Source organism: Nycticebus coucang, chromosome 12 (genome assembly GCF_027406575.1).
Source record: "Nycticebus coucang isolate mNycCou1 chromosome 12, mNycCou1.pri, whole genome shotgun sequence".
In the NCBI taxonomy this organism is placed as follows: domain Eukaryota; kingdom Metazoa; phylum Chordata; class Mammalia; order Primates; family Lorisidae; genus Nycticebus; species Nycticebus coucang.
In genome coordinates, this window is record NC_069791.1 from 17,851,560 (window position 1) to 17,873,517 (window position 21,958).

The 21,958-nt window shown below is 43.7% G+C and overlaps 2 protein-coding genes across 2 annotated transcripts; one reads left to right on the forward strand and one right to left on the reverse strand.

The window, feature by feature from the left end:
• Positions 1-5,174: 5,174 nt before the first annotated feature.
• LOC128561890 (olfactory receptor 10AD1) lies at positions 5,175-6,241 on the forward strand. Its single transcript, XM_053556576.1, has 2 exons — positions 5,175-5,701; positions 5,812-6,241. The coding sequence occupies exons 1-2, from the start codon at positions 5,175-5,177 to the stop codon at positions 6,239-6,241; spliced, it is 957 nt and encodes a 318-aa protein (XP_053412551.1).
• Positions 6,242-19,492: 13,251 nt separating this feature from the next.
• Positions 19,493-21,751, reverse strand: CCDC184 (coiled-coil domain containing 184). Its single transcript, XM_053556019.1, has one exon. It carries the CDS (start codon positions 21,261-21,263, stop codon positions 20,688-20,690), a length of 576 nt encoding a protein of 191 aa, XP_053411994.1. The 5' UTR covers positions 21,264-21,751; the 3' UTR covers positions 19,493-20,687.
• Between the last annotated feature and the right edge of the window lie 207 nt (positions 21,752-21,958).

Here is a 21,958-nt window from a genome sequence, read left to right on the forward strand (position 1 = left end):
GAGACTCTGTCTCTACAAAAAAAAAAAAAGAAAAAGAAAATAAAGAATATTTAACAGCATTCAGGCACGATGGCTTACACCTGTAGTTTCAGCACTTTGGGAGGCTGAGACAGGAGGATTGCTTAAGGCCAGGAGTTCGAGACCAGCCTAAGCAAGAGCAAGCCCTGACCCTATCTCTACAAAAAATAAAAAAAGTAGCCAGGCATCATGGTGTCACCTCCCTGTAGTCCCATAAGCGATTCTGCAGGCTGAGGCAGCAGAATCGTTTAAGCCCAGGAGTTTGAGGTTGCAGGTCCTGCAACTCTAGCCTGGGCAACAGAGCAAGATCCTGCCTCAAAACAAATAAATAAAAATGAAAAGAATATTTACTGGCCTTTAATGGGAACTTAACATAGAAAGAAGGGGATGACTTGTTGGATTCTGACTGGGGTGCCTAAGAATTTGTTGATACCATGAACTAAGGAAGGGGATTAGGGAGAGAAGCTCTCCGGGAGGCACTGACAACTGTTCAGGCGGCTGTCCTTTGTCCTTGCACTAGCCCAAATCTAAACTGGACCTGACATACTGGAACTTTCATTGAAATATTCTCAAACATCTTCAGAGCAGGAAATTATACTCCTTAGCCCATCACGTCCATGTTTAAAATCTGTTGTGGGACAGAAGAGATTTCTGTTGATGTTGAAGGAAATGAAAAACTGCTGGTCACCACAAAAACAAATTTCCCAGGATGAACTTCCCTAAACGTCTTAGAGCTTTTGTCTTTGTGTGTGTGTGTGTTTAACTTCTGCCACCTCCCCATTCCCTTCCCACTCGCTAAAAAATATTATTATTCTCTTAAGGTAAGATCTGGTTACTCTTATGGACAGAAGTACTGCCTCCGAGGTGATTTTCCAAACTTAAATCATACATGTGCTATTTAATTATTCCACCCCACCCCTACTCAGTTCTCCACCTTATTAAGTCAGTTTATTCTGCTTTTAATTGTGATGTCTAGATTGGAGTATTGGCCTGGGGGGAAGTTCTAGCTACCAGAAGCTTCTAGCTACTTTTAAGATTATTAATTTTTAGTCTAAAGAAGAGAAGTCTCTGGGAACTTAGTGACTTCAAATCTCTAAATAGAAATGTTTAATCCTTTGTGTGTTCCAGCTGCCTTTGAGAAGTCAATAAATTGTGTGCCCTCCAAGAAAAATGCTCAAATACACACACATTTTCCTATAACATTTCAGAGATGCATAGATATTCTGAAACATACCTGTTGATCTCTTTGGGGGGTTCATGAACACCAGGTTAAATATATCTACCATAAGGTTTTTTCACCCACAAAAATGATGATTTGTGTGCATTGTGAAATGATGCATTTAATCCTGAAAGTAAGTGATTTCAGTATGGATGAAATAAACTAGGTTTCAAGCGGCATAAGATTTGAAATTTCGAGAGGTGCATTTTATTTAAAGCATACCAACAAGAGGACTGCCAAGACTCATGGAGACTGAAACTTTCTAAGAGAAGAATTTACACAGCTTAAACAAGGCTGGTGAGTCCCTTTGCAACTTAATTGAACTAACCTCACTCCTAAAACAAATATATTTACAGAATTAATGAACAAAAAACCCTGCAGTATATTTTCTCTCTTGTGGTCATAGCACGCTAGTCTAATAACAGAAACATGTAGCTAACTGTTGAATGTATCCAATAGGGTCCTCCTCCTCTTGGGTAAATATGGCAAGGATCAGAGCCTTCCATTGTAATGAGACATTTTCTCACCAGTCTCGTCTACAATAGCACCCTCTGTTCATTGTGCTCCTGTGGTGATGGAATGTAGACTTCTCTCCCTTAACTCACCTGCACTGTACTTTAAGAATGCAAAATATGTGTATCGCTAGAATTCTTTCCCTCCAGGATCTTCCAGGCATTATTATGACTTTGAATTTCTTTTAATTACAATTAAAACTCTATCACATTTTCTTTGTCTATAATTTTATTTCTATATATGTGATAATATTACTACTAACAATTATTTGGGACTTTTAGACAGTCCAGTAACTAATACTACCCTTCCCATATGTTTCCAAGTCAACTGAGAAGTAAGACAGTAAGTCTCCAAATGGAAGCCAAAATATCACCTTTATTAATACAAAGAAGGCATGGACTTCCTAACACAGAAACACAGAATTAGACAGACTTATTCCCTAGTTATTGACAGCACTGGACAAGAAAAGAGCCTTTCCAACCAGGGTCAGAGCCTGCCCTACAGAAGTCCATTCACTCCCAAGAGAAAAGGGATAGAACATATTTTTCCAAGTTCTCCTCCCAAAATCACCAATCTGGTAAGCCCCTCTACCTCCTGTGGGATGGCGAAGAGAAAGGTCAGGAGTTTTATGTTATTATAATTTCCTGCATATGGGAGAAGTTATTTCCCACCCCAACCCACCCTAACACTATCTGGCATTTTATTCTCTTAACCCATTAAGTCTATGGTTAAGGATACAGTAATAAGGACTATTTCCACCCTCATGTGGCTGCTGCCCAAATAGAAATCATTGTTCTTTAGAGAGCTTCTTGGAACTGTTGGGAAGCTTCAATTGTGATTGTAGATGGTTCTAAAATGGGTCAGACCCATACATTAATTAAATCAATTATGATACCACTCTAGACCCACCCTTCTTTTCTTTTCTGAATTCTTTTCTCCTTGCCAAACTATGTCCAGCTACATTGTCCAACATAATTTATCAAATGTTCTTCAATGATATTATGTTACATCATTGAGATACAATAATAAAATGAAGATTCAAATTTCATGAGGTATATGAAGTGCTTTGTAAACTACTGTTAATTTAAATAAGATTACAGACCTTCAACTCTTTAAACAGGAAACCCGAGGAGTAACGGGTGGCTTTTCTTTTATCTCTAGGCACTGAGAAAAAAAAATACTGTGATCCTCTTCTATTTTAACAAAGAAATCTGACAAGTGTATACTATATACCTTTCACAAAACATAAGTATTAATTTCAATATCACTATTAGCCACTAATTTTGACAACTAAATAAAAATTACATTCTAGAGGTTCAAGTTTTGTTTTCATACAGAAAGCAACAGTTTCTGAAGTCCACTCTTGGAAGATTCCTTGTCAGAAATCATATGTGCAAGAACAAGTTTTATGTTACAGAATAATATGTACTAATCTGTAACTAAAGGAATAAAGGAATTAATGTTTTCTTCTTATTTTCTTGCTGGTATTTCTTCAACTAACAGGACAAAGTATAATTTTCAAGTCAACGTGTTAGAATTCCATTTGTTAGCACTGAGACAAAATTTTTCAAAGCCTTAAAAGACCCAAACATACAATATGAGAAAGAGGGGGCAGAATAAGATTATTAGCAAATGGCATATGGGCCATGTAAGGCTTCACACCTATACTATAAAGTGTATACACATGTAACTTAGTAATATTATTTAAGTAGACACTTGTCTTTAGTAGTACAAATATCAAAGAACTAACAAGGTCATCAGAAACATGTTCTCTTCCAGACTGGCCCACCAGGTCAGACCATCCTCCTTGGACCTGCTCCTCTTCAAACACCATGAGATCATTTCTGTTACTTGCCACAGTGATTCAATGACAAACATCATTATCAGCCATGCAAGAGAATGAGGTAGGATGTGATTTCCATGATGTTGAACCATTTATTTAGACCAATGTTTGGTTAGTTCCTGATGGTAACTAACAAGGTACCAGATGTTAGGTATCACAGAATCTTTGTGACACAAGGAACCAGAGGTAAACATTTGTCCTCTAGTTTGTCCCAGCAATTGCTCAGGTCAAACCTCAATTTCTTCTTGGACAAGCTCCAGACTTCTCTGCAGTGTGGTTTACTGATATATTTTGCCAGGCTCTGACCTTAAGTCCCACCGTGTCCACTGAGCTCAGGCTTCCAAACCACATTTTAAACACTGCTCTCTGCCCTACCTCTCCCATTCTGGATCCTTAAGAGAAGTCCTTAGCATGAGAAAAGCATCCCAAAGTAAAGATGATGGGAATGGCTTACTGGCTGGACATTGCCTTAATCTACCATGAAATCACACCCAGAAGGAATCTAGAGCTGCAAGAGGTGGCAGCAATAGAGCAGGTAACTTATAAAGTGTAGGTAGAAGCTGGACTTGGAAGCCTGAGGCAGGAGGACTGCTTGAGGCCAGGAATTTGAGACCAGCTTAGGCAACATAGCAGGACTCCAGCTCTAAAATCAAAGATTTAAAAATTAGCTAGGCATAGTGCCATGTACCTGTAGTCCCAAGTACTCAGGAGGCTGAAATAGGAGGATCACTTGAGCCCAGGAGTTTAAGGTTACAGGGAATTATCATGATGCCCCTGCACTCTAATCCAGTCAACAAAGACCCTGAGAAAGAAAAGAAAGGAAAGGAAGGGAAAGAAGGGAAGGGAAGGGAAGGGAAACTGTCTCCTATTAGGAAAGCCTGCAAGAGCTCTCACCCAGGCCCCATATCCAGCGTACACAGCACAGGCAGGTGATGTAGCATCAGCAACTTCTGGGAGAGTGAGTCTAGGAGGAGGTAGATGATGGGGAAAAGCTCGACTGTCTCCAGACACGTGCAAATCACTCTCACCTGAGAGACCGTTCCTGAGGATTAAAATGCTTTTTATTTTCCCTGATATTCATCTTTGATTCATTCATCTTTTTTTTTACTTTGAGGCACAGTCTCACTCTGTTGCCCTGGGTAAAGCGTAGTGGCATCATCCTACTCCTTGGCTCCAAGGGATCCTCCTGCCTCAGCCTACCAAGTAGCTGGGAGCCTGCCACAACCTTTGGCTAATTTTTCTATTTTAGTAGAGATGGGAGTCTCACTTTGCTCAGGCTGGTCTTGAACTCCTGAGTTCAAGGGATCCTGATCCCTTGGCCTCCCAAAGCCCTAGGATGACAGGTGTGAGCCACTTCCTAAATTTGTTATGATTCTTTGTATGCAATCTGTGGTGACTTTGGCACTTTCACTGCCCCATAACACTGACAACTTACTGGAGTTTGCTAAGTTCCAAAAGGTTAACGGCCACTCATCCACCCACTGTTAGAGTTGGGTTTCTGGGCCCAAGTGAAGACCTTACATTACCCTACAGCTGTCTTCCTTGTGCTCTTCCTGTCCTCCCTCCTCAGGCAGGCCCCAGATGGTGAACCTACGGAACAGCAGCACAGTGACAGAGTTTATCCTTGTGGGTTTTGAGCAGAGTTCACCTTCCACTCGGCCATTGCTCTTTGCCCTCTTCCTGGCCCTCTATAGCCTTGCTATGGCCCTGAATGGCTTCATCATCTTCATCACCTGGACAGACCCCAGGCTCAGCAGCCCCATGTACTTCTTCCTTGGGCACCTGTCTCTCCTGGATGTCTGCTTCATCACTACCACCATCCCGCAGATGCTGATCCACCTGGTGGTCAAGAACCACACTGTCTCCTTTGTCTCTTGCATGACCCAGATGTACTTGGTCTTCTGTGTGGGTGTAGCTGAGTGCATCCTCTTGGCTTTTATGGCCTATGACTGTTACGTTGCTATCTGCCACTCACTTAGCTATGCCAAGATCATGAGCCAGCAGGTCTGTGTCAGGCTGGTGGGTACTGCCTGGTTCTTTGGGCTTATCAATGGCATCTTTCTTGAGTACATGTCTTTCCGAAATCCTTTCTGCAAAGACAACCACATAGAAAACTTCTTCTGGGCGGCGCCTGTGGCTCAGCGGTAGGGCGCCTGCCCCATATGCCGGAGGTGGCAGGTTCAAACCCAGCCCCGGCCAAAAAAAAAAAAAAAGAAAAAGAAAACTTCTTCTGTGAGGCCCCCATAGTGATCGCCCTCTCTTGTGGGGACTCTCAGTCTAGTCTAAGGATGATCTTTGCCGATGCCATCGTGGTGCTGCTCAGCCCCATGCTGCTCATTGTCACTTCCTACATTGGCATCCTGGCCTCTGTCCTCAGCAGAGCCTCCTCCACAGGTTGGGGGAAAACCTTCTCTACCTGCGCCTCCCACTTGACTGTAGTCATCTTTTTATACACCTCAGCTATGTTCTATTACATGAATCCCCGCAGCACACATGGGCCTGACAAAGACAAGCCTTTCTCCCTCCTCTACACCATCATCACCCCCACGTGCAACCCCATCATCTACAGTTTCCGCAACAAGGAAATGAAGGGGGCCATGGCAAGGGCCCTTGGGAGAAGCAGTCTGACCAGGGCAGAATCTGTCTAGCAGGAAGGCTTCTGGAGGTGAAGCTCCTCCTGGGATGAGATGACCCCTTCCCCAGCCCTGACAGGTATAACTTCCCAATGCTGAAACATTCTAGGAAAGAAGATTTCATGGCTTCCTTGGCACTAGATTCAGACCTGGAAGTTTCCCCTGATGTCCAAAGCTCATCCCTCTGACTTTTCACTTTCAGCTTTGTTTTCTCTTGGAAATTAGGAGAATTAGAGACTTTTCTTAGTTTTCTTTCCTCTGAGTTCTTGCAACAGGATTTGATAAATAATCGCACTTAATTCCATTTAATTCTATTTGTGTAATACTTTTACATGTTATCCCCCAGCCTGAGTTTTGCGTATGCATTTAGGATTAAATTTTCTTCTCTTTCAATGTGTTGTTTTAGTCTGTTTTTCTTTCTTATATTCCACTCTCATTTCCTGAATCTACCCTCATCCGTCCCACACCTATGAGAAAAGGTAAGTAAAGAAGAAAAAGGGAATTAGGAAACAGTGTTGACTTTAGGAAAAGTCAGCTAGAGAAAAGACGATCAGCACTCCATCTTCTCAGGAGCATTTGTGGTGGCACTAATGCCAACTGTGCACTCAATTTGTGCTTTGTGATGTTGCAGGCAAGGCAGGAGAGGCCAGGGTGTCAAATCCCTTTTCCTAAAATCCTCTAGTTTCCTTTAGTAACAGGACTGTCTGCCTGATATTTCCCTGCCCACACAAGTAGAAAGTGCCTCTATCAAGCTGCTCAGGCTGCGGGTTTCCTTCCGTTATCATACCACAAATTAATTCCCTCTTCCCCACCCCACTGCTTTCCTTTTTCTCTTACATCACTTATTTCATTTCAACTCAATCCTATTCCACCTTACCTCCTCATCTATTCAGGGGATGAATCTGTTTCATCCCCAGGGCTGTAAGGCCCACCTCTCCACACCACTTCCACCATTGCAGAAGCCTTTTTATTTACAACCTTGTCCTCTCGGGCTTCCTCTCGTTTCTCTCCTTAACCAAACCTAGCTTTCTTTGAGAGCGCTCTACATTCTCCAAAGTTCTTTCTTTAAACTTTGCATTTTTCTCATGTCTTTGTCATAATAAATAAGGAAAGTGGGTAGCCCCACTTTTTTTACCATGTACTCTCATAATATGAATGAAACTAATTTGAGACACTCTCAAACGGACACACTACCCTATGCAATAACGTTTTAAAACTGTTGTTTCACTTCACAAAACTCTTATCTTTTGAGTCCTAATTGATTTCTCTAGAATTAGAGAAAGTGAAAAGCTCTGGTTAGCAAGGAGGAAGATTTGATACTCCATTGTAAACAAATAATAAACACAGAACCTAAAGATTTCCAAATTGGGGTCCCATATACTGAGGGTGGTGGGTTCAAACTTGGCCCCAGCCAAACTCCAACAAAAAAAATAGCTGGGCCGGGAGGCTGAGGCAAGAGAATCGCCTAAGCCCAAGAGCTGGAGGTTGCTGTGAGCTGTGACACCACAGCACTCTACCTAGAGCAACAAAGTGAAACTCTGTCTCAAAAAAAAAAAAAAAAGATTTCCAAATTGTATCAAAGTTAAACAGTTAAACAGACAAAAAAAAAAAAAGACTTTAAAACTATTGCAATAGGATATTAAATGGAATTACACTAAAATAAGGGGCTGGAGAGTTAGAAGAGCTCCTATGGGGGAATCACATGACATCTGCATTTGTTAAATGCAAAGGAAAAGGAAACTCTCTCCTACCTTCAAGACAAGCTGTAGTTTTACAATTTGGAACAATGTGCCCACGAATGTTAGGCTCCTAGAATCCCACAGAGACTTCAATACTCTCCTTGATGATTACATTTTAAAGGGATGGCTCACAGGTCCTTGAAAAATACATTCCCTGGGTCATAAAACTGGCAATAACTGTCTAAAATGTAGATACAGTTCAAAAGAGCAGAGAAAGAATTTGCAATTAACAAATTTTCTAAAGTATAGGCTCTAAAAAAGGGAATCAACCCTACAGTTAGGAAAAAAACCTATCCTGGGTTGCCAACGTAAAGGTCCTCCGTCACCATGGAAACAAAAAAAGTGCCTATCTTTTTCTCTGGGATGTCAGTTCTTCTCCTGCCTCAAAGAGGAAAAAAAAGCGAAGGAAAGGAAAAAAGGGAAAGAAGAAAGGATGCTTCTGATAAAGTTTTCTGAGGAATAATTTCTTTACATTTGTCCAGCACTGTTGGACATTGAGATTATAAATAAGGGACTGTTCCACCTTTAAGGATCTCTGCCCCTAGAAGGGCAGAAGAGAACTAATAATGGTAATAGAAAGGGTAAGCACTGTAAGAGGCCTATACAAACAACTTTGGGAGCACAGATAACAGCAGCCCACATTTATTATTACATTTATTACTCTTTAAGCACTAAAGAGTTTAATAATACATTTAATCCTCACAAAACCTCATGAGGTACTCGTACTACCTCGATTTTGAAATGCAAAAACTGAAGCTCAGAGAGGTTAAGTAGCTTGCTCAAAATCACATAGCATCTAAGTGGCACAGCTGCGAATATTAACTCCGGTGGGCCAGAGCCTGCACTCACTCCTAAGGAGGTCCAGAAGCATGGTGCAGGCTTTATACGAGGAGATGATATTAGCTGAGCCATTAAAAATAACCAGCAGTTGTAAGGCAGAAAATTGGGGAGGTGGGCTGGATGCCGGGGACCAGTAAAATTCCAGGCAAGAAGCATGGCCTGATTTGTCATAGAAATGGTGCCTTCAACTACGGAAGGCGGAAGGTGAGTAAGGCCCCAGAATCCTGGAAAAGCAGGCCGAGTGACCTAGTACTGTCCTCTCAAGGTCGAGTACGTTGGGTTTGAGGCGCTGGGCTCCCAGAAGCCCAGAGCCCAGGAGGGAATGGACTCAAGGGTGCTAGCACGAAAAGCTACCGCCGTGGCTGCTACGGCCCTGGTCTTTGGAGGGATACAAAACGCCCCCAGCATCTGCGAAAATGCAATAACCAGAAGCTACCCTGAAAGGGCACGGCACTTCCCAGGACCCTCTCAATTCCGTATACAAAACCGCTTGTCGCGACCAGGCTGTGGGTTACCATGGTCCACCCTAAGGGCCGAATGAAAATGTGAGAACATTCCCCAGGAATCGCCCGCCAAAGGCCGGTGCCCTAGATTCCTCACACTGAAACCCAACCCTGACGCCACCTTCCCAGGATCGGCGCAGCTACTCGGCAAGTACAAACTACGCGTGAGACGCTGCACCGCAGACCCGGGCGGATTCGGGTGTGGCCGCGCTGAGCTCGCAGCCAATCAGTCACCACCATGGCAACCAATGAGCGCCTTCTCCTTGGCCGCCCCGCCCTGGCCGGATCCAGCTAATTCCACCACCTCCAGCACAGTCTATTTCTGGGAGATTAATGCGGCAGTACAGTTCCATCAGCTGGAGATGCGGACCCTGGGGCTTGGGATACCCTCCCAGCCCAGAGGAATTGTGGAGATGAGCGCCCTAATTAGGAGGGAGGGATGGGGGCAGAGCAAGGCTGGAGGCAGGCTCGAGCGGAGGTCTCTGCCAATCACATGGAACCTCCACAGCTCCCTGCCTTTTCGACGGATCCACAGTCTTTTTCGAAGTGATAGCTATTAGCTCATTATGTGATTGCTAGCACCTCTTCCTGGCATTGATATCAGCAGTGTCCTCTGAGCTGCTTCCTCTCCCCTTTCCAGTTACCTACTCCAGAAAACCTCCCTTGGCCTATACCCCTTTCTCTGAGTTCCCGTAATAACGTGTGCGTTTCCTATCACTGTACTCCCTTATTGTTTTATAATTTGTTTACTGCATTCCCCACTGGTCTGTGGTTGATTTTGTAATCTTTCATACAATATCCAGCCATGGGAGGTGCTGTAGCGCTGTTTCCTTAGTGAAATCTGCTCCAGGATCAGAAAGCCCAGCTGTGAAGGGGGAAAGTCAACCCCCAAGGAAGCCCCTGAGGCACCTATTATTAGTTCGTGACCTCCTTTTAACTGCTAATTTAACGGATAAGGAGCCCGTTTTGCTATTCAGTTTTTTTGTTTGTTTTTCCTCATCCCAGCCCTTTTCCTCATTCCAGCTCTCCATCGTCGAGATGCTATTATATATTTGTGTTTAGCTATGTTTTGTTTTGAAGTTTTTGTTCCTCAGAAGATTGAGCTAATCGTGCTTCTCAGGCACACCATCATTGGTCCCTGCAAGAAAAGGTCGTCTGGTTTTATTTATTTATTTATAACTTTCGTCTCCACTCCAATTTTTCTTCCTACAGCCGTCAATTTTCTAATGTGCTTAATGTGCATATTTCTGTTTATGTGTTTTCTAAGCATAGTTATTTTTGTAGGTATGTATTTTTAAATACACTCCAAAGCTACTGAGATATATGTCTCATTCTATGTCTTTTTTTCTTTTATTATTTTTATTATTATTTTTTAACTTAAACACTGCCTTTCAGCTCCATCCACATTGCCAGATGTTAACATTTAGTTCGTTACTTTGGTTACACCTCGAAGTCCAAGGTGTATATCTACCCACTTTATGCCTGTCCACTCCCCCGTGACAGATTCCCCCGTTGCCGCCAATTCCTTGCGACTACAAACAACCCTGCAATGAACATATTTGTGTTATTAATTGTAATATGAATCCCCATTTAGACTTGTAAATAATTTGTTTTAATTACTTAGGAGAAGAATTCTAGGCATCTAGCTGTGCATCTGTTTAATGTGTTCAAGTAATGCCAGCTTGCTCTCCCAAAAGTGGTGGAACCAGTCTTAAAGCAGTGCAACATTCTACAAAGGGTACCAAAAATGTACATATATTTTAAGAAAGAAAAAAACTGTATAATTATAAAACTCAAAATATACTGATTTTAAAAAGATAAATACAAGTCACATTAGCATCTCTTATAATTGCAGAAGTCAAATGTAACTGAGTATTTCAAATTTAATACAGTTGTTATTCCTTTCTTAAAATGTGTATACATTTTTTTGGCACCCTCTGTATATTACCACATGCCTGATGATACTTGTCATTTTCTAGATTTCCAATTTTTGCTGTTTTATTAGGAATAAAGTGATATCTTCAGTAATTTGCTGTTCATATTCTTTCTTCTTTTTTTTTCTTTCTTGGGTTGCTGCCTTTTCCCTATTCATTTGCAGGAGTTCCTAATATATTCTAGAATGCTATTACACTCTCTTTAGTTTGGGCAAAGTAAATATTTTCTCTATTCTGTCATCCACCTGCTGACTTTGTTAATATACTCTTTTTGGAACAAAAATTCTTAATTTTTTTATAATCAAACTCCAGGTTTTGACTTATGGCTTGTGCTTTTGAAAATGCTGAAATATGTAATAGACACTACTCTCTTCATTACGCCTCTTCTCTTCCAGATATCTCTAAATCTGAGCTCATTGGAGTTCATTATTTTCCTTTAGCTATTCTTCCTCTTCATTAGGCTCCAAGGTAATTATTCTGATTGAATTTCACCTTCTTTAAGCCGTTCCCCCCACAGAGTATCAAGCTATCAAAGTCATTATCTTTTAACTATTTGAAATCAGGCTTTTCATAACCCTGGACAAGACTTCACTTACCTCTTTGAGTATCAGGAACTCAGTGGAATGCTTACTTTCTCTTAAGATTTTCCTCACTTATTTCACGAATCAATTTCATCTTTATGGTCAGAATTAAATCTGAAGAGATCTCTGCTATGCCATCCTCTTCTTTCTGAGTGATAACATTTACCTTAAACCAACTTTCCCCTTGCTTTTGGAACTTGGCTTTGTGCCAGTTTCATTATTTGTTCCTGGGATCTATAATCCAGCTCGTTTATCTGTTTTGTTAGCCTCTGGCACATGTTTACAAAGATATCACCGCTATTCCTCTCCTTTATCCTTACCTAAATGATTCCTTTCTTGTTTCCATTTTCAAGGATATTAAACTGCCAGAAGACTCTTGTCTTCATGATGTAAAGTGCTGCTCTGACTTTCCTTCTATCATTTTCTTTTGTTTTTATTTTATTCCACCCACTTATTTTCTTTTGTCTCTTCTTACCTTCTGTCCTTCCTCCTCTCCCTGCCTGTCCTTCCTCCTTTCCTTCCTGAGTTTCACAAATGCTGCAACAGAAGCCGGTTACCCACCAACATGTGATAAGTGTCCTGTGACCAGCAACCCTTTTCCAGCTGCATGTCAGAACTTAGTTTTGTTTCTTTGGAACAACATACTGTACCACTTTTCACTGCCATGTTTCAGGTATGAATCCCATCCTACTGTGTTTCTTTATGAGATTTTATTTTCCTCATTTGTATAGTCTAGAATTCTATTTTTTTTAATAGAGTCTCAAGCTGTCGCCCTCGATAGAGTGCTATGTTGTCATAGCTCACAGCAACCTCAGACTCTTAGGCTTAAGTGATTCTCTTGCCTTAGCCTCCCAAGTAGCTGGGACTACAGGGACTTGCCACAACACTGGGCTATTTTTGTTGTTGCTATTGCAGTTGTCATTGTTGATTTTAGCTGGCCTTGGCCAGGTTCAAACCACCAGCTTCAGTGTATGTGGCCAGCCCCCTACCTGCTGAGCTATGGTTGCTGCCTAGAATTCTATTTTTGCATTACCTTTATTTTTTGCATTGGTATAGGGCCATACATAGAATTTTTTGTTTTTTGGTTTGCTAACCCTTTCTACTTATTTTTTCCAGAGAATTATAGGATGCTGCCTCTGCTACTGATTTTCTTCAAATATCATACTTGATGTCCTCTGCTATAAAACTTTATAGCTTTCCCAAGCATTTTTTTTTTACTTTCATCTCCATTTTACGCTGTCCTCTATACATACACACCTGTTCCTCCACAAACACACCATTCCCATTTTAAAATTGAAGGGCTCTTAATTCACTTGGCAGTGCTCACAGAAAACAGGTTTTCTCTTTAGTCTTCGGAGAAGCATTCTGTTCCAATTCAAGAACATATTCTCTCCTCATTAGCCTGTCAGCTCTTTAAAGGCAGAGCCCATGACTTCTTGGAGTCTTCTCCAGTGCCTGCCACAGTCTATAAGACATAGTAGACAGTGGTAAACACTTGTTGACAGATTCTCTCAGTTGTGGTCCTCTTCCTTCATCTCCTTTTCCATCATACTGATAAGCATTATTCTGCCTGCTATGAAAGGAATTTTGGCTCACTATAGCTCAGGTGAGCCAGGTTCTATTCCTAACACTGATATTAATTGTGCAAACTTAGGTTGTCAGTTACTTGCAATGACAATTTAGGGGATTTTTTGTGGGTTTTTGTTTTTTTGAGACAGAGTCTCATTTCGTCACCCTTGGTAGCATGCCATGGTATGGTAGCTTGCAACATCAAACTTTTGGGTTCAAGTGATACTCTTGCCCTCAGTCCTCCAAGTAGTTGGGACAACAGGTGCCCACCACAACACCCGGCTATTTTTTTAAAGATGGGGGTCTCGCTCTTGCTCAGGCTGGTCTCAAACTCTTGAGCTCAAGCAGTCTACCCGCCTCAGCTTCCCAGAGTGCTAGAATACTAGATATGAGCCACCGCACCCAGCTGCAATGACAATTTAATATTTAGTCACCAGAAATTCTCTTAAAAGGAGACTGTACTTTTTAATAAAGTAGTGAGGGAAGAAATAAGATAAATTCCCCTTAGCCAAGGTGCTAAATATGAGAGAAACTATTTTTCTTAAAATGTGAGGAAGAATTTACCACTTATTCTGGAACAGGCAGGCAGGAGAAGGAAGAGAGTAAGGAAGGACAGAGCGGAGGAGCCTCCTCCGTGGAACTTTCCCCAGGATCACTCTTCCCTCCCTACCCCCATTTCTCTATTCAAGTCTACATTTAAAAAATTTAAATGCCTATTGGGATTACATTTCTTGTTGAAATCAGTGAAAAGACTGTTTCATGTGTCTTAGAGATAACAGAGAGCCAAACTGGGGCAACCTGAATGGACTCAGGGGTGTGCATACAGAAGGAATCAAGAGGAAAATACACTATGGGACACTGTAGAAATTGTATGGAATTCTCTGGCTTTTGGTAAAATTTGGGTCAAGCTTCATCAGATCCAGAACCGACATGGGAAGTCCCTTCAGATATCTGAGTTACATATAAAATGTCTGTGTGATCATCATTAAATCTCTTTCAGCAGTAACATTTTCAAAGATTCCAGACAATTTTTTCCTTCCACATTTTAACATCTCTGAAATGGAATGCATCTTAGAATTGATAGCAGCTTACAATCATTGTTGGCCAAGCAGCAGTCATGACATCGTTGTCACTGCCTACAGATGCCTGAACCTAGTTATTATAAGTGGCATGACTGGAAATCCATAATCCCTTGATGTTTCAGTTAATCAACCATTTAATGACCATTTGAAGGAACATTAGTCCTGGTTGTTGTCTGAACACCTTCCCTGAAGGTGGCAAGTCAAAGAAAGTGCCAGCATTAAAACTTGCAGAATAGGTATCATGGCATGCAAATAATCTAAGAGACAACCATGCAGGACTCTTTTTTTTGTTGTTATAAGAAATGCTGCTTCGCTAGTATTCAAAACAGCCCAGAGAATCGAAATGCTTGGAAAAATACAGACATTAACAACTCTGAGTCAAAAAGTGATTCAGAAGTGTCAGACTCAATGTGAAGAAATGATAATACCATAATGACTTTCTGTTGCATTTATATGCACAGTAGTGATGTAAAAAAAGGTTCTGTTTCTAAATAAATCTAAAGGCACTCTTTAAATAAGAATGAAACTTTGTAAGTGAGAATAAAGCATAGTGATAACAAAATTGGCAGTATTTTTTTTCCCTTTCTTAGTGGCACCTAAAATTGTAATGTGCTATGGAATCAATGGTGCCTTACAGTCAGTAAAATATGGTAGATACTTCAGAGACTGTAAAAATGAGAAAGCAGTTCCAGCTCTCAAGGTAACTCATAATCTGGGAGGGGAAATAACAAAAGCACATAAAGAACAATGGAAGTAAGGCAAAATATAGTTATTGTCTCAAAAATAGGTACAAACAAAAAGACTTGGGCGTTTTAAAGGAGGAAGAGATCCTATCAGGGAAGGCTCCATGAAGGAGGTAGCATGAGAGAAAGGCCTTGAAAAACCAGTGGGCTTCTCTGGGAAAGGGTGAGTACCATATTTTGATTATAGGATTTGTTAGCTTTTTTGACTTTATAGACCCCTTGAAGAATTTGATTAAAAGTATGTACCCTATTCCTAGAAATAAAAACACAAATTCATAATTTTAAAAAAGCTTTGCATACTTTTTCTGGGGATTTCACATTCACAGGTGGCATAAGACAGAGAAAGGAAGGAAGGGATAGTGGAAGAAAAAGTAGTTTTGTTGAAAAGCTGACGCAGGTCACCAAGGCTGCAGAGGTCTCTTTTTGGAGTAGAGATTTGCATCTGACTACACTTGGGAAGAATGACTAAGAGAAATGGAATGGAGGGCAGAGGAGACCCAGGCAGACTGCTCATCCAGGGATTAAAGGAGCTGGGGTACCCCTGGAAATCATTTCCGGTGTTTGATTCCAGCTTTGATCTGCTAGGATGATGTCTAGAAAAATGTAAATGGGAAATTAAATATATGGATAAAAAAATGCATGTGGGGGCATGATTAGGGAAGACTTTGACTTTCTCCACCTTCCTAATTAGTATACTTAATTTAGGAAGTCCTGGGGACACGGTGCAGATTTCTGAACAGAATGAATGTTCAGACCTCTGATTTAGGAGGATTAACTTTTGGATTAGAGGTATGTGAGAGAAGCCGGGGGAGACCAGTTAGTTTACTGCGGGTTTTTTTTTTTTTTTCATATTCTTCAAATACATTGTATGTATTCAATTTCCTGTTTCTCCCTGCCACCCACCATTTGGCAGCGAGCCAGGCCTTTAGTAAGCATTTGGTACTGCTTGCTGAAGTGAAAGCCATAAATTCACTTCAAGGCTCCCCTTGTAATGTCCCTATTCCTCGACAGGTGGCACCATGACAGTATTATTTACAGAGCAGGCTTCCTTCTAGAAGCACTGTGCTTCCAAGCAAAAAGGCTGTTTTTTCTGAGGGAATTCACTTTCTGGGGACAATCTAGAAGGGGTGGGGGTGGTAGCTGGCGTAAAAGATTCAGGGACATGCCTTTTGTACTTACGCGTCGTTTCTTCCTGTAACAGGAATCCTGGCTGAATTTCTGAGCATGCAGATGAAGAAAGATGCTTATGAAAACCAGCCTTTTCAAAGAGACAAACAATTTTATGTCTTACGAGAAATATAGACTTAACATTTATTTGGGAAAGAACTATTCCTAATGTCCTGGGACAACATTATCCATATCTTTTAAAATACATATCAAGCAGAGGCCACAATCTGTGGTGATACTGAGGTTATATAAAACTTCATGTTCATGTTGGAAACCAGTTTGCATTTCTTAGGGAAAAAAACTAATTTCTCTAAGAGCAGATTTTAGTTGTACCAGGCTAAATGTGTGTCTTATTTCTCTGAAGTTATATGTGTTTTCACTTGAGATTAAGAACTAACACTGAGAGAGACCCAAAACCAGTGAGAGATGGGAATGCCAGAAACTGAAAGAGTTGTGACGAGTTAAGTGTAGCACTATGTTGGATCCGACTATGAAACCCAGCACGAAGCCATGGAGAGGGCTATTTCCTCACCTCTACTACATCAGCAGTGCTCCAGTCAACTTCAAGTACTAGCAGACTTGTAAGTAATGGGAGACAGGATTTTTAGCCCATAATGGCTGTCAATGTAATTTGAATTTATTGAATAGGTGCTGAGTAATAAGATTTATATGAAGGTTTTAATTCAATGTGGAAAGTACTGTGGCGGCAAGGGTGCTAGGAGCATCAGATTCACATAAGGTCATTTCTTCTTTGGTATTTTTCAAGTTTAAAAGTGTCATTACCTTTTATCGCAGCGATTCTTTTTTAATTTTTACTTTTTAGGGATTAAATAGAAACAATGGACCTTGTCTCTAGAGAATATACAGACTTACATGATTTTGCATTCAATTTCAAGGGGTTGTAGCTCCCTAAAGTTCGGTAGTGACCCCTCCCTATGCCTCACTGCTTAGGAATCCAGCTGAAACTCATCTATCAAGGGCATTACAGACGAGAGATACAAGAGGGAAGTGGGGCAAAGGGTAGACGGAGGACTTGGTAGACCAACCTGTGCTACATCCCTATGAGATGTTGGTGCAGGTGACTGCAAAAGGTGGAAGAATTGCTTTTTTGCTGGGGAAATTTGTATCAGGCTAGACTTGGAAGACTAGAGAACTTCTAGAGGTTGGGTGAGGGTGAGGACACAGTGGACACAGGAAAGGGAACTGAAATGGAGAAAAATGTTAAAGGACTCAAAGAACTTTCTACAGAAGCTAAAGGGCTAAGCTATCCTTGGAAATCATGTGAGACTGGAAGAATCTGAATTACAGGGAAAGAAAAAGAAGCACAAGAATGCGGCTGTATCAGGACATACCAGGAAGCATCTGCTTCTTTCTCTTGAGGAGCAGATTCAGAAAGCCATCTTCTTGGTGCCATTATTGTACTCACTGGACTCTGGGAAGGGTCACTAACCAAAATCTGAACTGCATTTGTTTTGTTCCAACTGAGAAGTTGAAAAGTGACTAAAACTAAGGTTATTTCCTTTTTAGGATTCTTTTAGGCTCTTGATTGGGGAAATAAAGGGCCGCCTTCTCTGTAGATCCAAATGAGAGAGCAATTAGCAGAGTGGTTCCCATCCAAAGATCTTTTAAGTCAGACAAACCTAGGTTCAAGTCCCAGCTCTGCTGAGCACTAGCCTGTGACCTTGAGCAAGTTTTTGGAGTCTGTTTCCGAACTGTTATGAGAAATAATAATAATATTACCTATTTCATAAGATTTAGGGGAGATAAAATTGGGCACAGTGTCTGGCATATATAATAAGTGCTCAATAAATGACAGCTAGTGCTGTCATTGTTCTTAGTGCTGAATGCTAGAACTATAATAGGAACCTATCTCCCAGTCTTCAGGGACACTTCTGTTTATATCCTTCAGCTCTTCCCTTTAGGGTTCCCAGCACACATTCTTCACCCCGTGTAGAACTCAAGTCTTCCTACATGTACAGGACTGGCTGGTCCCCAAGAACTTTTGGCCCATCGCTACATGATTATTCCCCTTTCCTTAATTCTATCTAACTCTAAAGAATTAGAATTCTTTAAATAAAGTCAGACTTAGATAAATTAGATGACTTGAATTAGATAAACTACCTAGATAGAATATCTAAGTCTAAAGAATAAGGCTCTTTATATAGGGAAGATTATTTTAAAAATAGTTTCTAGAACCTTCCCTGGGTAGTTTTCTTTTCCCCAAAAGAGCCAGTCGCCACCACCCACTATCCCAATAGAACTATAAGGAAACTCATAATTGCACAAGACTTTCTAGAGTCTTATATATTTTCCTCCTCAACAACTTTTTATCCCCATTTTACACACCCAGGTCTCAAGCAGTGATTGAGTGCTAGGACTGAGATTCCAGCCCAGATCTGTGCCTGTGCCTTCAGTGCTTTTTTCACCACTCTGAAGCGATGAGCAGAAAGAACACACACACATACACACACACACACACACACACGCGCGCGCGCGCGCGCGCGCGCGCGCACCATCCCCGCTCATTCTGTTCCTTCAGGGGCAACCTCAGGAAATCTCCATTACCCAAGGGAGTGGACTAGAGCTGCGTTAGAATAAGCCCTTTGGGGGACACTTTACCGGCATTCTCCACTAGAGGCCTGAGGCGGTTATTGTGGTTGCCTTTGTGATGTGTCACTCTACTCCCAGAGATCCCGGCAATCCCTCTGGAACAACCTCCCCACCCCACCCTACTCCTTCCATGGAACAGGTGTCATACTTGCCATTCTAGGACCCAGATTTGGAAATCATCTCCCAGGGCCAGATGCTTCACTGAAAAGCAGTCTCTCGCACATTTAGAGTTCTGGCTACTAAAAACCCAGTTAGCTTGGGAGTCTCAACACTTTCCCCTCTTTCCCCAATCCAGCTTGAGGTCAAGGTTCAGGACAGAGGGAAAGCAGGTAGAGTTGGCAATGCCTGTCCCAACCAAAGCAGTGACAGTCAACTCCTTGGACCTGAAAGCACAGAGACTGGAGGGAAGGCATGGTCCCTGCTGGTCCCACTAAGTCCTGGTCCATGCAGTGGGCCCAGAAGTCCCACCCTGACATCCTCCTAGTACCAGTCAGCAAGGAGGGGAGATGACGCCTTTTTATTAAAGTTACCACCAAGGAAAGCATTGAAAAGGAATACACAGAGGAGGAGGAAGGGCACACAAAGTCACCACTTGAGGAGGTGGGAGGGAGGCACATCAGTAAAGGAATCTCAGGACAGCCACATGCTCCATGCCCTGGTTGGGGGTGGGGTGGGGGTGGGAAGAAGCGCCATGATAGCCTGGGGCTCACAGAAGGGTCTGAAGCCTCCTGAACCTAACACCAGAGCCACAAGCCCTGCCCCTCAGGGCTCACACGCTACTACACCAGTAGACACACATAACACACACAAGACATTATGGAGGCAACACCGAGAGGCAGCAGGCAGGGATATTTTGACAGAAAAGGGAACTGAAGTTAAGCAGGTGTAGCCAAGAGAGACAGTTTTTGGCTGCAGCCCCCAAGAGTCCCTCAAATGTCCCCTAAATCTGGGCTGCTGCTGAGCACCCCCAAGTCTCTGCCTGTGAACTGCCCCAGTGAGTGCACAGCAATCCCAGATGAAGTCAGTGACAAGGCAGGATCCGCTCTGCATGCAAAATCCTAGAGGCTGAGCTATTAGTCTTCATGCACATTCACAGCCAGCTCCTCCCAGCCCAGGGGCCCTTGGAACTCCATTCACTCAGATTCCTAGGGCCGCAGTTCCCTCCTCAAGCTTCCTTTACCAATCAGCAGCTGCGGAGACGTGTGAGGGGGAGAGGCTTCTGCAGAGCACAGAGTATCTTGGATTTCAGCAGAAGGGTAAATTTCCTGTTGCCAGAACAGAATACCCCCAATTCCTTAATTTCTAGGTAAATCGTTAAGAGATTATTTGCCATAGTCCTACATAAGTCCTTTTTCAGAATAGAAAAAGCAGAATTTTATTTACACAATTAAGGAATTCTCCTGTTGCCTGGAGAGGGGGAAAGGGCAGGGTAGGGGACTATGGGAGTCCAGAGATGAGCGCTTCCTCTCCCGGAACCTCACCTTTCCGCAGTTTGCTATGATTCGCTTGGTTGGGCAGAAAGGATTCTTGATGCTCCCAGAGTCCTTCACCCTCCAAATCCTTCCTCGAGGGAGTCTCTCTCTGCCTGACCCACAGAAGTTAAGCATGCTGCACCGCGCCTTTCAGTCCCCTCGCGTCGTGCACTCGGAAACCCAAAGCCAGCCCGGGAAGGTAGTGTCCCCGCGGAGTGCCCTCACAGGGAGGCCTCGCCCTCCAGCTGCAGCAGGGTAATGTCAGGCAGGTCGAGGGGCTCCACAAGTGGCCCGTCCCCCACAAGGAGACCAGCACAGGGGCTCTGGGGGCGCTCACAGTGACTGGTGGGTGTGGCGGGGCTGGGCATCTCCTTCTCTTCCTCCTCGTCCTCCGGATCGCGACCCAGTAAGCCGTCGTCCCCGATTCCAGGCGTGGGGGTCTCCGGCTTTGGGGGGGAGCCTGGGAAGCTCCCTTTGCCGCCGACCACACCCAAGCCGCCCTGGCGGGGCGCCGTGGTCATAATCTGGCACATGGAGACGATGGCTCGCTGGTTGGCGCACACGTCGTCCGAGAGCACCTGGATGTGCGAGGCCTGCTCGTCCAGGGCCCCCCGCATGGCCCTCACGTCCTCAAACAGGGCCTGCAGCTGGGCCTTCAGGTGCTCCATCAGTTCCTTCATGCCGCTGTTGTACTCCCCGGAGATCACGTCCCCCACGGCCGGCACGGTGGACACCTCCAAAGGGGTCGGCATGTCGCCGCCGTCCTTGGTCATGATCTCCAGCAGACCGTCCTCCATTGAATGGCAGAAGCGGGTGGTGGCGGCTCTGGGTCGCGTCCAGCCCGGCCTCCGGGGTGGAGGAGGAAGGGTGAAGGGGGACAGGTCCTGGGAGGGGTGGGGAGGAGCCGAGGGAAGAGCAGGCTCCCGAGAGGGGCGGGAGCCGAAGTGTGGAGGTAAGTCCCGGGCAGGATCCCAGGAGGACGGAAAGAGGCGGCGGGACGAGGACCCGGCTAGGGTCCCAGAGCCGGCGTCTCTTGGGCTCGCCCGGGGGCAAAAGTGCCCTGCCCTGCCTCACCGTCCGGGTAGCGCCCGTGTCAGCGCCGCCCTGAGGGCGCCACGAGCAGCGAGCGCCCACCGGCTGCCGGGGACACGCAGGCGCTCGCAGAGGGGCCCGGGGTGAAGCCCAGGCCAGCCGCGCGTCGGCTCGGGACTCCCCCAGCCATTAACGGACAGGGCCCGCGAGTGTGACTGAAGCCGCAGGAGCGGGTCTCCCAGCTGCGCCGCGGATGCTCCCCTGTTTCCAAGGCGACGCACGGCACGTAAATGACGTATGTTTCTATGGTAACCAGGAAGTGGAGAAGAAAAAAGGGAGGATGTTGGGGCAGCTGCAGTGGGGCTCTGGAGTCTGGACTAGCGGGTGGGGAGGGAGGGGACGCCGCAGTGGCCTTAGCCGGCTCTGGAAAGCACGTGTAGCTGCAATGTTTAACAGGGAA